This window comes from Ylistrum balloti, unplaced genomic scaffold (assembly GCF_031769215.1).
Source record: "Ylistrum balloti isolate Yb309-2 unplaced genomic scaffold, AGI_CSIRO_Ybal_v1 Utg369936, whole genome shotgun sequence".
Classification (NCBI taxonomy): domain Eukaryota; kingdom Metazoa; phylum Mollusca; class Bivalvia; order Pectinida; family Pectinidae; genus Ylistrum; species Ylistrum balloti.
In genome coordinates this window covers 1,103,880-1,118,830 of record NW_026782046.1, presented here as the reverse complement: position 1 = coordinate 1,118,830, position 14,951 = coordinate 1,103,880, and the positions used below count along the sequence as shown (strand labels likewise).

General features: G+C 34.6%; 1 protein-coding gene across 7 annotated transcripts in view; it reads right to left on the bottom strand.

Moving 5' to 3' along the window:
- Nucleotides 1-14,951, bottom strand: part of LOC132547177 (uncharacterized) — a 138,005-nt gene that overhangs the window by 25,247 nt on the left and 97,807 nt on the right. For all 7 annotated transcript variants that reach the window (XM_060210932.1, XM_060210933.1, XM_060210934.1 and 4 more), the window contains one exon: nucleotides 12,882-12,931. In XM_060210932.1, coding sequence (XP_060066915.1) covers nucleotides 12,882-12,931 — 50 coding nt within the window. The remainder of the gene's footprint in view (nucleotides 1-12,881; nucleotides 12,932-14,951) is intronic.

The window sequence follows — 14,951 nt, the reverse complement described above, 5'->3', positions numbered from 1 at the left end:
TTATTAAAGGATAAAAAAAAAATTATGTACTCCTGGAAAATTTTATCATCGATGTCAAGCATCCGTGCTTGTTCCGACACAACGCGATACCACTGATCCAAACTCTCGAGGTGTGTTTCTGATAACTGTACTTTCGCCACACTTGGACTTGCAGTTGGTGATGAACACACTCCTGATGCATAGGGACAGCACTGCATTGTCACTCCAAATATTCTAGACACGAAACAATCAGTAAAGGCTGTGTACGAAATTATGCCCTAAGTGTACATTGGTAGGCATGGTAACTCCAGAAATTCTCCACACAAGATTCACAAAATTCTGGACATGCCTGGTCATTAATTGAGACTCATTCAAAAAGATTCAGAACATAATGGGTAAATCCTGATCACACTGGACACAAATGGTCAGCTGCTAGAGACTTGTTGATTCTCTTATCTCTCATTTCCTCGTTGAATCAATCTGTACAAGGCCCTTCACGTGTTACACACTTTGGCCAGATCCAAAAATATATATCCTTACTGGCACGTCAATACAACTTTCCTGTGTCATATGGATGTTCAGAGTAGAAGAGACGGGAGGTCAGAAACAAAATCACAAAGTAAATCCAATGGTAAATTAATTGATGTCTTCCAATCAAATCCATTAGAAAATAAACTGCCGGTGCTCCAGCTACCAGCGGAGAGCTATCCCAGTGTGTACATGGAAGAAAACGGTCAGTTCTAGTCCTGAACTGGACAGTACAACATATGGCCTATGTTGATATTATGGGCAGTGATTACATTATCCCATTACATCCCTAATTACATATCACTGACACTCACAAAGCTTGACCAGAGTAGGTAGCTTGGACCTTACCATTGGCAGAATGCCAGTCTAGTCCTACACCATCCAGAGTCCTCAGCTAATGACAAACTACATATATGTTGATCAAATTTATACCACATGTATATTAGTATGTGTCTACTCATCAACAACAGAATCAATTAACATACATCTGTACCAGCTGTCATCATTTCAATGTCATTTCATTATCATTTCATTATCCATTACATTTTTATTTTATATCTAAAATAATATCTTAATTTTCCTTTCATAATTTTGTCAGGCACTGAGACATATTCAGGATTTGGGTATCAGATAAACGTGTAAGATAAAACAGGTCAACAATAAAAATTGTACATGATTTGGTCAAACATGGGTTTACAGATTGTAATATCTATGCCATCTCACACATTGGAGACTGACTTAATGTTAAAGTTACAGCTATGTACTACCTTACACATTATACCTGTGTTTGAAATGTGGCAGAGTTAAGGCTATATGCTACCTTGCACATTATACCTGTGATTTGTAGCAGAGTTAAGGCTATATGCTACCTTGAACATTAAACCTGTGATTTGTAGCAGAGTTAAGGCTATATACTACCTTGCACATTATACCTGTGATTTGTAGTAGAGTTAAGGCTATATACTACCTTACACATTATACCTGTGATTTGTAGTAGAGTTAAGGCTATATACTACCTTACACATTATACCTGTGATTTGTAGCAGAGTTTAGGCTATATGCTACCTTGCACATTATACCTGTGATTTGTAGCAGAGTTAAGGCTATATACTACCTTGCACATTATACCTGTGATTTGTAGCAGAGTTAAGGCTATATACTACCTTACACATTATACCTGTGATTTGTAGCAGAGTTAAGGCTATATACTACCTTGCACATTATACCTGTGATTTGTAGTAGGGTTAAGGCTATATGGTACCTTACACATTATACCTGTGATTTGTAGCAGAGTTAAGGCTATATGCTACCTTGAACATTAAACCTGTGATTTCTGGCAGAGTAAGTTTTGTTAGCAGTAAGAAATAGGCTTTCTTGTGATAGTATGATTTGTTTAAGAGTTCTCTTCCTTATTTTCTCTACAATTACAGAATTAAAAGTCATTTTTGTTAACCCTTCTAAAAATTGCATGTAACAGTAAGAAAGTCTCTTAAATAAGAGAGATGAGTAAAATTACTTAGATTTTTTCAAAACAACAAAATCTTTACAACATATTCATTTATTTTTTACTGAACAGGAAATGACTTTTAACTCCAACAGGAAGACCAAGACGAATATTTGATAAGGACGTAACCACATACCTAATGACAAAATAATCATCTTGTTATGACGCAGATTCAAACAACCGCTATTAAACATCACTTGTTTATGTACACACATATGCTGTCCTTGTTGGATATGAATTATGTCTATAACAGACAAAAACCCTCTCCTCTCCTATTAAGGATATCTGGTTATTTATGAGTCGTGACAATCAGATACACTATTTATGAAACACTGTCGACTTTTAATTTCCCATGAAAGGCCCAACAACACCAGAGACATATACACAGGGGTATGTATCAGGGTTTCAACACATGTAAACCTTTCATATACAAATACATGCTTTGAATTCTGATACACAAAAGATACACTAAACTGTTGTAAGTATATTGCCTATATATGTCAATAGTATGTTAACAGAATCAGTCCCTGATGCGAGTTTAGGGACAAAATCATCCTATCCTGTGTTATGAAAACAGAGACGTGTCCAAGATTTTCCAGGTTCAAACTAAATAATCCTTTTGTATACAATTATCTGACAGCTGGGACGGATTTATTATTATTATATTTTTTTTTTGTTAAAAAATTATTGTGCATATGAAAGTAAATAACGAAGTAGCAAGGACTAAGCCGACTTAAGACAAAGCTTATCTAAGCCAATGTTTCATTTCTTGTACAAACAATATTTAAAAGTTTTAAATGTGTTCATTGTTTTGATGAAATACTGTGCCATCTGCACAAAATCTAAGTTATTCCCCCTTGAACAAAAAAAAAAAAAACAGTCCATCGTAAAATGTTCATAAAAATTCCAGATCCTAAAATGCAATAGAGTTTTCCAAGCAGCTGTCAGAAAATCTGATATCTGGAACTCGTTTGCAAACATATCAGACCCTAAACACCACAGGGACCTGTGTTGATGTTCATAAAATACATGGAGTAGGGCAGAACAAAGATTGGCTGTGCAACATTTGATGAAGCCTTGTCAACTGTTAAAAAATATCACACAGAAAAACAGCATCTGTAAAGTTAACAACATTCATCAAGTGTTTAGATTATATATCTTTCAAGTTTGTCATCTTCGCTCCCAATGAAGTCTCCATCATTGTATAACTGTAATATATCTATTGAAGGGAAAAGTAATTTTAGTATGCATGCATTGAAAACAAGTCTTGCGTCCTTTTTCACACCAGGATACAGAGGAATATTAGATGTGATAAATAGCATGACAGTTTTCTCGATGCACATGCATTATGATATATAACACAATTCTAGAAACTTGGCCCAAGGACGCCCGACCCCTATGATACGATATTTCTCTAGAAATTTGGCCCAAGGCCGCCCGTATATGTTTCAATGATCTCGATAAGTTTTATAACAGAGCCAACAACATTCAACTATTTGCTGTACTGCTTAGTATTAAAATTTACTCACAGCCATGATTAAAAAAAAAAAAAAAAAATACAACCCGAAAATTGTAGGTGTTGCTTTGAATGATGTTGAGCCCTTGGCGTTACCATTAACGACACCATCAGCGTCACAGCATCATTAGTAGGACAATTTGAACAAGGCTGGTATAAAAAAAACAATTTCTCGTGAATAGATTAACTTGTCAATGACTGTTGCCATGGAAACCAACTACCAATGTCATTATGGATGGTTGAAGTTTCAGCAGATGAGTCGTATGGATAAGTGACAAATGAAATGTTTTAAGTGTGATGCAGTTATATACAGTTTTTGCACAAGATTCTGAATATCTAGAAATGAAATGTTTTTTATAATGTATTTAATAATTAGCTAAAATTGTCTAAATCAGTTTCGAGAAACAGAATCAGAATTTATGTCTAATAATTAAACACGAACTCAATTTTATGTATGACAATAGAAAAAGACAGATTTGTGTTTTGTAGCGACAGAATTATATCTCTCAAAGAGAAAGTAGAGCAATATTCTAAAATATCTTAACCATGATAATCCATAGGACCCCAGAAGTTGTCAGAACACACAGAAAGAATTCATTATCTGTAACACAAACTCGCAAGGTCATTCTCAACCTGATGACATTTTATCAACTTCCCAATGGGAAATTAGCAGACTTTAACTTAAATTCATTTTATTTGGGTTGATGTTGGAGAATATCTTATGATATCTATAACCTGAAATTGAAAATTGAAACAAGTTGTGTGATAATTATATGTGCCCAGTGGGCTAACACGTCACCTCTCACACAAACAGGGGGTAGGATTATTACAAGGTCCAAGGGAGCTAATACACCATCTGACATGAAGTCAGGGGGTGGGGGTTATTTTAGGGTCAAAGGGAGCTAAAACACCAATTGACACAAAATCACAGAGTGGGCTTATTATAGGACCCAAGGGAGCTAACACACTTTCTAACACAAAGTCAGGGTGTGTGGTTATTTTACAGGACAATGAAAGAGTACTTGTTTGTTATTGTAATTATACTAAACAGCAGCAAATTAATGTAAGCACATGGGCTTATAAGCAAACATGGGTCTATTGGTGGAGAAATATGGTATATTGCAATGACAAGAGTTGGACCCGCCCATCTGAGGTCAAGTGATAATACATATCATATACGCATCTAAGTTTGGCGATTACATAACACTTTTAACATGAAGTTTACAAACACTAGAATAATCTGCAAGCATTTTACTTTTTTTTTCAAATATGTTTTCCTTTAAAGTAGAGAAACTTTCACATAATATTATGTCATTACAATAAATCCTAGTTATTGTACAGAAATTTCCCTATGTATGAGAAATTTTCACATAAAATTTCATGTATATATTTAAAATAAATATTGGTTTTTGTAGGAATATTTTATTTGGAACAGATTCAATTCCATTATAAGTCCATGAGAAAGTCAATCTTAATTCTTTGAAATCAACATAACACATTGTAATAATCATCAAAAAATGTCGCAGTCATATCCAAAATTATTTGGTTCTGTATAAAATCTCACATTTTTGCATTTCTAGTCAAGGAAACTGAATGAGAAAAACCTATTTATGTTAATCTAATTCACAAGCTTGGATGATATGAAAAGGAATAATTCGGTGTCAGAAAAAGAAGATAAATACAACGATTCTTACGATAACTCCTAGGGTCAAAATTAGGCATTGTGTTTGTGAATTGACAAGGACAAGCATACGAGTACTTGAATTGCTAATATTATGCATACAGCTGGGAACTGTTTTTAAACACCGGTTCATCTTTCAGTGACGCAAACATACACCAACACTTACAAACCTCTATCAAACATAAAGTTTCATTCACTATAAATATCTCTTTTATTATACAGCATGTCTGTCTAGGGAATATGCCGTCTGCTCAACCTCAATGCAGACAGCAGCAAAGTTGTTTTCTTTTCTATGCAAAAACATAAAAATGATATATTTTTTTTCCTATTTGTATCATATTTTCTCTGGTAATAGCTTTTTTTAGGGTGGTACATAGCTAAATATATACCTGTATATACATATTGTACAGAAAACTTATCAGAACCATAGCGTTGTATTTGTAGCTTGAGATAATGGTTTGTTGAAGAGGACAATTTGAAAGAAACCAGCTGACAGTGATAGCCGATAGTGTATGTAATACTGAGAGTGTATGCATGCAATATAATACAGATATATGGTACCTTATGCTGAACAGTCTGTTGTCATGGAAACCGATCACAGACTGTATTATTAATGTTGGAAATTGAAAAACAGCAATAATATTGAGAGAAACGATACATTCTTGTCTACAGAAACACAATACTTCTCCATATCTTTGTTGTGGTTGTGTCTGATGAAATTATCGCGTAAATTCTGATTAACACCAATATCACTACATTCCCTGCCACCTAATCATGTATACAAGTTGTAGTGACAGGTATGTTTTACCTGTAATTATCACACCTGTGCAGCAATCAGTCTGTCTGATTAACCCTGACAAAGAAGGACATATATTTCACACAGGTAAAAACATCTGATGTTGGTGATTAGCACGGTAACTGTTCGTACCTCAACAGAATACCTGGTATTAGTAAACATATGGTCATTCTTCAATAGTCCTTTGTTCCTTATAGATCACTAGAGGTCCATTTGATGTCCCATTTAATGTCCCCTTAATGTCCTTTGGATGTTATTAAAGGCACAAAGTTCTTTGTGACTTGTTTTCACTGACCTTATAACCTAGCTTGCTCTTTGTATCTTTAAGTCTATGTTACAAATAATATACATCAGAAATCAACCAATATGCCTTCAAAATCAATGTTTCTTTGAGAAAAAAAAACCCCATAAAAACACAAAAAACTTAATCAAATTTAAGATTTTGAGAAATCTGAACAACTATTTTGAAATCAAATGTAGGATGACTTCACACAAAGTATCCATATACTTTTCATTTTCTTTTAATCTATTTCTTTATTTATCAATTATTATAATTTTTCTTCCAATTTTAGAAAAAATCCACCCCTTTAAATAAATATTTCTGAGCCTGATGGATTTTACATTTTCTAAAAGACAAGTCAGTTTTGATTTGTAATTAGACATTCTACCAAAACTAGACATAATCCCAGTTGAATTCCAGCTTATATAGAAAACCTTAAAGAGCTTATTTTCAGAGAAGCAGTTCAGAAACACTTGTATTGACAGGATCTGGGCCCCATGCAGTGTCTGCGCACGGGCTCTCACTTTCTACAGCTGTGGCTATAGCTATGTTATTGATTATTACGAATTAAGTCAGAGCTGTTTACGGCATCAGCTTGTATGCATGCACTTTTATCTACCAACATGATCATCAACATTATACATCTAGAGAAATCACTTTCTACTAAGTGCTTTGCTTTGGCAAGGTAAATACTGACCGGGGAAAAACTGTTCTGGGACCTTGATGATTAATGATGATAACTGCCATGTGACATTGGTCTGGTAAAGGGGAGGCGACAGTTCCCGCCTTTTCTGTGCTCAGGACAGTCAGAGATGAACTGTCCACAGTCATTTTGACAATGGGTAGCTTTTTCTGTCTTGAATCATAGAATGTTTAATTTGTTAAGTCTGATAGATGTCTCTATGTGACATCAAAGACCTGGACAAAACAGATATAATTTACCAGGTATAAATAGCAAGAAACACTGGTATTCATACACCTGTACATGGGCGGAAATCTCCCATAATCTTATAAAAACACAAAACCACAAACTCCACCACAAATGTCAATATTTACAAGGGCACACAGAGTAAACAAACCATGTACATAACCAAATGAAGAAAATAAGTCCATTAGTATATATGTATTTGTGTATATGTGTATACATGTGTACTACAGTGAGATGGGAAATCGTTTTAGACATATTATCAAAATAACGTACAAGCCATTAACATTGCCCTACCTGCCATATCATGTCCCCACCCCCAGGGGGAGGGGAAACAGTATCTATAAATAGATAATGATGTAGAATTAATGACAATATCTTACCTGTACAACTTCTGAAGCATCTGCTGCATGCTGGGTAGTTTTATTAGCACGAATGCTTTTTATATCCCAATAACATTCAGCATCTTATATTCATCGCAAACTCATCAATAATTCCTTACAACAGTTCTACTACATATTACATCCAGCTTGATGTTGGAGGCTCTGATAGCGAAGCACTCATCTCTCAGGGCCTTTGCCATTCAGTGAAGCAGGTCGCTAGCGTAACTATTCCCTGCTGTTGGAGATCCTGCCACACTGTCCAACTGTCCCACTGATATCTATTACAATCCACGATCTCCTGACACTTTCTCTTAATACATCTGACACGGACATCTAAAAACACTATAGCTCAACACTCTGACTGGAGGTATGAATTAAAAATTAACCCTGATGTATCAAAGCCACAGAGGAGTAATACATGGATGACCACTCGGGCGTAACGGCTACATGTGAACTGGTCGCTGGTGCAGAACACTGCCTGCCTCACTGTCACTCAAACAATCCTTAAGTCAAGGGCAGGAAACTCTCCCAAAGTCTGTACTGCTACATTACCAGCGATGATTAAAGAGTTGACATTGTCCAGCTGTTAAAATTCTACTGGACAGGTGACCCAGTGATTAGCTAGTATTATCAGCTAGGTCCCTGTGGTGTTTTGTCCTTATTGACTGAGAACTACAGGCCAAACACAAAACCCTTGTTATAGTGGACCCTTCCAGTAATGGTGTCTCCTATGACTAGGAGATGCCGGCCCCTTTGTCATTATGCATACAGATTATTTAAATAGGTTTCTCCACAAGGTGCCCTTGACTCCTCAGAGTGTCATGTTTGCTAAAGGACATGTCCAGTTTGCTCTCGGCCAGATAAGGGGGATCTATAGCAATGCATAATTGATAATAAGGGTATCAACAGATTACAGCTTTGTTTAAACAGACAAAACATCCGTATTCCCTGATACAGTACATGCATACAGACCAGCAGCCGTCACAGCATGTCTCCACTTAAACTCGGTCCTAACGACAAATTTACATCCTAAATAGAATTGCTTCCTTCTTAAGTTCTTAAAATATTCTGGTGAAATTTGCATTGAAACTACTCAGTTTTTAAAAAAAATCCTTACTGTTGAACGTGTATTGTGAAAAGATTGACATAAATTAAGCTCACAATGCTTATCAAACAAAGTTTTAACAAAGGAACTCGTTGATCTCTTTCTGTGGCCCCAAACATCTGAATGTCATTTTGTCCCCTTCTTGACCTTCAAGTTTAAAAGATCATTGAAATGTGAATATTTCAGGGCTCCTATTTGAATCATATTTTCTCATTCAAAGGTTTCAGATACAGATACTACCAATGAACATAATGTGGCCAGTATTGACTCTGCCAGTGAGCGACGCCCCTTTTTATGACCTATTTCTATAGCAAAGTCCATTTCAGATTTCTGAATAAAGGACCTAAAATGTCTACTGCTTTTTCACAAAGGAATAGTTCCAACATTCCCTCTTTTTCATTTTATTGAATTTATTGAAATTGCAATTTGTTGTATTTTTTAAAAAACACTATATTTATACATGACCTATTTTTAACAGTTGTTTCTTGTGAAATAGCAAGTCATTTCAAATTGTGATACATTAATAATTAAAATTCATTTCCAGAGATATAAAAAGGCTGGTGGATGCTTGAAAAAGGAACAGATTTTCTATAAGCCCATAGAAGTTAACAAAGAAGTAGTTTTCGACTGTTAAACTTAACTGTCCCCTGCAGCTAAGGGAGTATACCGATACCCTGTGTTTACAGTCGAGTATGACTTGCGAGGATGTCTCAATCACGCCCCAGTGTAACAAAGCTATCAACTTTCAATACAGAAACCTAATTGAACTGGCAGAAAACTTTATTAGAAAAATGTTGGTATCTTTACTACAACACAGCTCAACAGCGAACAACAAAAGGGCAGATTTCTTTCAAACTTGTCTATGCTAATATATCCTAGTTTTAAATGGATGATGTTCACAGAAGTCCTCCTACATAAAACACAGTTAACTGTGCTGTGTAAATAGCTTAAGGCTGTATGTAAATAGGTATATCAACATTCTGGCGATGTGTGTAGATTTGACGATTATTGTCCCATTTAATGTTGAAATTTACACAATTCAGATGACATGATGGACTAAAACGACTTGAGCAAGTCTTGCTCATTTCTTGTCCTGGCCACAAAAGTAATGATTTCTGGTGGTAATGCCTCTTCAAAGTGCAGTAAATATTTAACCAGTGCCCCTTAAATGTCCATAAATTAGAGACGAGCTACAGGGTTAAGTACAGAGCAGTACATTGGTATGAAAAAGATCTGACACAATATCTCAATCATTGACATCAAACCTTATAATTAAATAAACTGCGGAGTAGATAATACTATAAAGTGTCTATTAGAATCCATATGTACCTCCTTTATAGTCTGTAATTGTCTCCTAGACCTAAATCACTAATAACTTAGATCAGGAAGTTGTTTAATAGTCAATGAAGATGTCATGTACATGTTTATTAAAATCCCACATAGGTTATCAAATTCTAATATGTACCTCATAAAAGGTCTGTGATTGTATATTGTCATGGTATGGGAAATTATATCTACCCCGTCATATAAGAAGAACTTCCTCAAAGCTTCCCTTAACTGAGTACTCCCTCCAATAAGCCCATGCCTGGTAATAAGCCCACACATCTCTATAAGTCTATACATAAAATTGCCAACAAATGCTTTATCCTGTAATAAGCCCACTTCCTGTTTCTTAATCAGATATATTGTGTTGTTCTCTGGACTTATCACAGGAATAATACCGTTCTTCGTTCAACATGAAACGAAAATTAGGACAGAGAAAGTTAAACTTCTCAAATTTCAAAACTTAAATCATACAGATATGAAATTTCACACACAGGTCTAGCTAGCTGTGTAAGAGTGACGTTGCACTCCAAACAAAAATCCTGTATTTCTAAAAATTCAGTCACATTTCAAAGTGACCAAGGGTTTTTTGTCATTTTAAAACTGAAGTCCAGTTTTCTAAACAAGTACAGCACTGGTTGGATTTTAAGTTGCTATGAGTTGTAGGATTTTCAGATCACATCTGAAAAATCAAAGAGGTGAGCTACAACCTTTATGTCTGGGTTTGTATACAAATATATACTGTTGTTATCACCATCAACATGTAACACTACACTCCATGCGGTTACTATTGGGTTTTTTAAGTCATTAGATTGTTTGCCTGATAAGCTATCAACACACAACAACATGTGTCATAAGAGATTTCCTAATACACATCATACTACACCAACACAATGTTACATTTGAAAATTTCCTTTAATCTAAGGTATTATGTACTTTAAATCTGGGAAGAAAATCTTATCAAGTACACTTTCAGCATCCTGCTTTAATTATTGCTAACAAGAATGATTAATGATATAAAGGTAACTTGTTTCATATTAGTTGTAAAAAAATATAGGGTATACATGGAAGAGGGCACACTTATACATACTTGTGTGATGTATCATAAGAAAAGTTGTTTTTAACGAATAGAAATCATAAAAATAACAATTTTTAAACACATTTTCAACGCAAATGTTGTTTCAATTTGCATACACCAAACAAAAAATTTCTCTCGACAAAAACTGAAACTGAATAATATTAATTATTTTGTTTATCTTTAAAACTTCGCACCTGCCAAACACTACCACTTGTAAAATCAGCAATATTATTCCTCTGAAAATGTGAAGGACGAATATCTTTTCAAGGGAGATAAATCCATATTGGAAATGACTCTTTACTGATAGGTTGCTTTGTAATCTAAATACAAGGGAGAATACTCCATGTGATAAAAATAACCTCTGAAGTAGAACTCTTTACAATATGAAGTGGTACTCCTTAACACTGACGGAAGTATCATTGCGACCATTCAAAGGTCAATATTTGATGAAGTTGTAAATACCCACCTTATTTTCTGATCTACTCAACCCTTCTTCACCTATCTGACCGAGATTTACATTTTTCCTTATTTTAACAGATTTTAAGGCTGCTATTTCGGCCTCTCAGCAAACGACTCTTACTGAAATGCCGTCAGGTGTTTCTTATGTTTAATCTGATAATTAAGCCACGCCCACAAAATGTCTTGTAATCTGAAGTATTTACGACACGAGTCCTATACTGTTCATTGTTCAAATTCCAAACGTCACCATTTTATTACCAGATGTAATTAAAGAAGCTGTATTTAATCAACTGCTGATTCAGTACCATAAAATCTCTCTTAATGGTTTAACTTCCCAGTTCTTAAATCTCTTGTTGCTTCTGGGGACAGATTTTTGATCTGTTTAAAGGATTCCATCAAAACTTATCCTTTTAAAATTGAAAATATAAAGCACCACAATTGAGCACACCAGGCAAAAATGAAATTTCAACTCGTTGTTAAAACACGACAGCAAGAACGAATGAGATATCAAAACAGGAAAGACATCTTAATGAACCAAAAAGAATTCAGTATGAACCAAAGGGACATTATCAGGATCTTTAGCTGCCTTCTGATTGGTCAATATATAGACATGTATATATATAGGTTTTGTACTGGTGAACACCGTATGTTTGTCACTGTGGTGATAACTACTGTAAATATATGTAAAATGTCACCTTTATTAGACAAGTGAACTTCCTGTACACAAAACAGGAAAAAATATGACAGCCAAATAAAAAAAGTGTCAGCACTTTGGTGTTAAAAACGTATACAATGCAAATCAAAACAGACAACTATTAACGTCTGATGATAGATTTAGTTTCTCTTATAGGCAATGTATTGAACAAAAAAATGTCAGCACTTTACCTACCTATCACATTTATTCCACAATAAGCCTGAGTCTGGCAATAAGCCCATTCATATTTATTGCTGCTCAGTAGCATAAAAAACAAAAGTCCTGTAATAAGCCCATCCCCTACCTTAATGTCAGGCGTAATGTCATGGGTATCGAAACTTAATTCACAGCAGCAAGTTTCTGAATCGGTCTTGGTACTTTTTACAAGAAGACTTCATTATGTTAGAAGCATGCATGTTTTTTTTTCTCCTCAACAGATACACATGATCATTCAGCGTCACTGATTTGTCAGCTTGGGAGTTCCAGAGAAAATCCTTCCTGCGTGGTTAGACACGATTTAACTCAATTTACCCATTATCTGCCTGGAATCAAGAGCTTTTAGTCGGACCCAGACTATCAAGGCAAAAACGCACGTAACAAGATAGAAAAGATTATAAATAATGTACTTACTACAGGCTTATCTCCCCTGGCTTGTCAATGGGTGGGTTGTGGATGTTCGACTGAAACACAGAAAAAACAGCCAAAATTAGTATTGTGACGATTACACTGCACTGCTTACCACTTACACGAAATCAGGCACTGATATGAATACTACAAGTGTGCAAATATTTAAATAGAAAACAAGATACACAGATGTATTTAATTGTAAGAGATTTCCTTCCACTAGTTGCATCCATATTTAAGATCTGAATATGTTCCTTGTTTACTGCTATAACAATGGAAATCTGTCTTATCTGACCCCTTATTAATCTGAGAAGCCATTTAATTGAAAAAAATTTAAATGATAGTCACATATTTTTATAAAAAAAAAAAATACAAAATATGACCTATGTATTTCCACACAGAGTAATCTGACCAATGCTACTATTGTGTTACATAGGGAAATGAATAAGACAGGTCTCCCAATATTTATCTGCACTGCATAACCTGCACCATCAGTCTGGAGAATGAGAGGCTATGGTGATTAAATAAAGTACACTACATCAGATCAATAAATGCCAACTGATCAGTAAATGAGACAGAATGTCTTTTACTGTTTAGAAAATTCTGTCCAGTTGAAAAATTTGGGACAATTGGAACCAGCACTGACGCACTACGAGATGATTTGAACTCTCAGGTGATACTCAGAATTACTCCATCGTTTACATTTTTAAACAAATTCTTTTTTTTTTTTTATCTTTGTGGTAATTGAAATTGATTTTACCTGGTATATCACAAATTTACTTACTCATGAATATTGTGCTAATATTCCATTTTGATTCAATCACATTTAAGATAACATGCCCAGGTATTTGTATATCATAGGAAAAATATGCTTAATTTGATTGCATTACAAAAATAACACAAAGAAGACCAGCGTTTTATCAAAATAATTTCTGGCAAACATGTTATTTCAAAACACAAGACATGTAGTTTTCGAATTCACTTTTCAATCCTTTTGTCCACCTAATTTCAGCTTTCTTATGTAAATCCTGTGTAATGATTGTAATCACCTCTCCATACTGAATTCTGTGTACAATCAAATGTTATGGTAACTGACAATAAGCCCATAACTAACAATAAGCAAACATCCATTAATTCAAGGCAAACATGCATTCCTTTCACAATCAATTTCTTGCAAAAATCCATGTACTCTACTCAAAAGACAAAAACCTTGCATGCAAAGAGAAACACATTTATCAAACTTCTGCATGAAATCTGAGGCAATATTCATAAAATTTATCTGTGCTGAAAGAAATTTTTTTACTATTACATTGATATTTCATTAAATTAAAAATTTAATTGTACTTGTCAATGTGAAGATGTATCAGCTAAAATGAAAACTGAAAAAAAATTCATAACGCACTGACAGACATGACGATATTTGGAATACTTGTACCGGTATCTGCAAATATCAAAACATGTATTTCATTTTGTATATTCGAACGGATCCTTTTGACCTTTTTGTTTGACTTTATGTCAGAAATGAAAAAGGTCACATGATAACGACAATAAAAAACCAATCTATATCAGACATCACTGAACAAAGAAGATAAAAAGTATATGCATACAAACCACTTTCCATTTTACCTCTATTCAGAAAATTCCCAGCGATCAGATTTTAAAAGCTTTGCTACCAACAAGAATATCACCTACATTTATACATGCATTGCTCCTAGGTAGCACTTAGTTATGAAAACACACTCAATAGCGCAGCTCTCATGATTCAAGGACACCTGTTAATGGACCAAGGCGACCAGCCACACCAAGCCTACATAAAGAAACTTGTGTAGCATCACTAAACCAAGCAAATAGTTCGGCAAAATAGGCTTCTAAATGCTGACCTAACCTAAACCATTCTGGTGACTCAGGAAGTCAGGTGAAGCACTGAAATAATTTTATTTTGTCATTGGGGGGATTTAGGTGTACAACAATGACCCCTTTTTGTAGTATGCTTGTTTAAGTAAATTAATAATGTAGTTCAAAATTTACCTTGAATAAAATATATCTACCATTGGCAGTTCATATCTGTCATTTTCA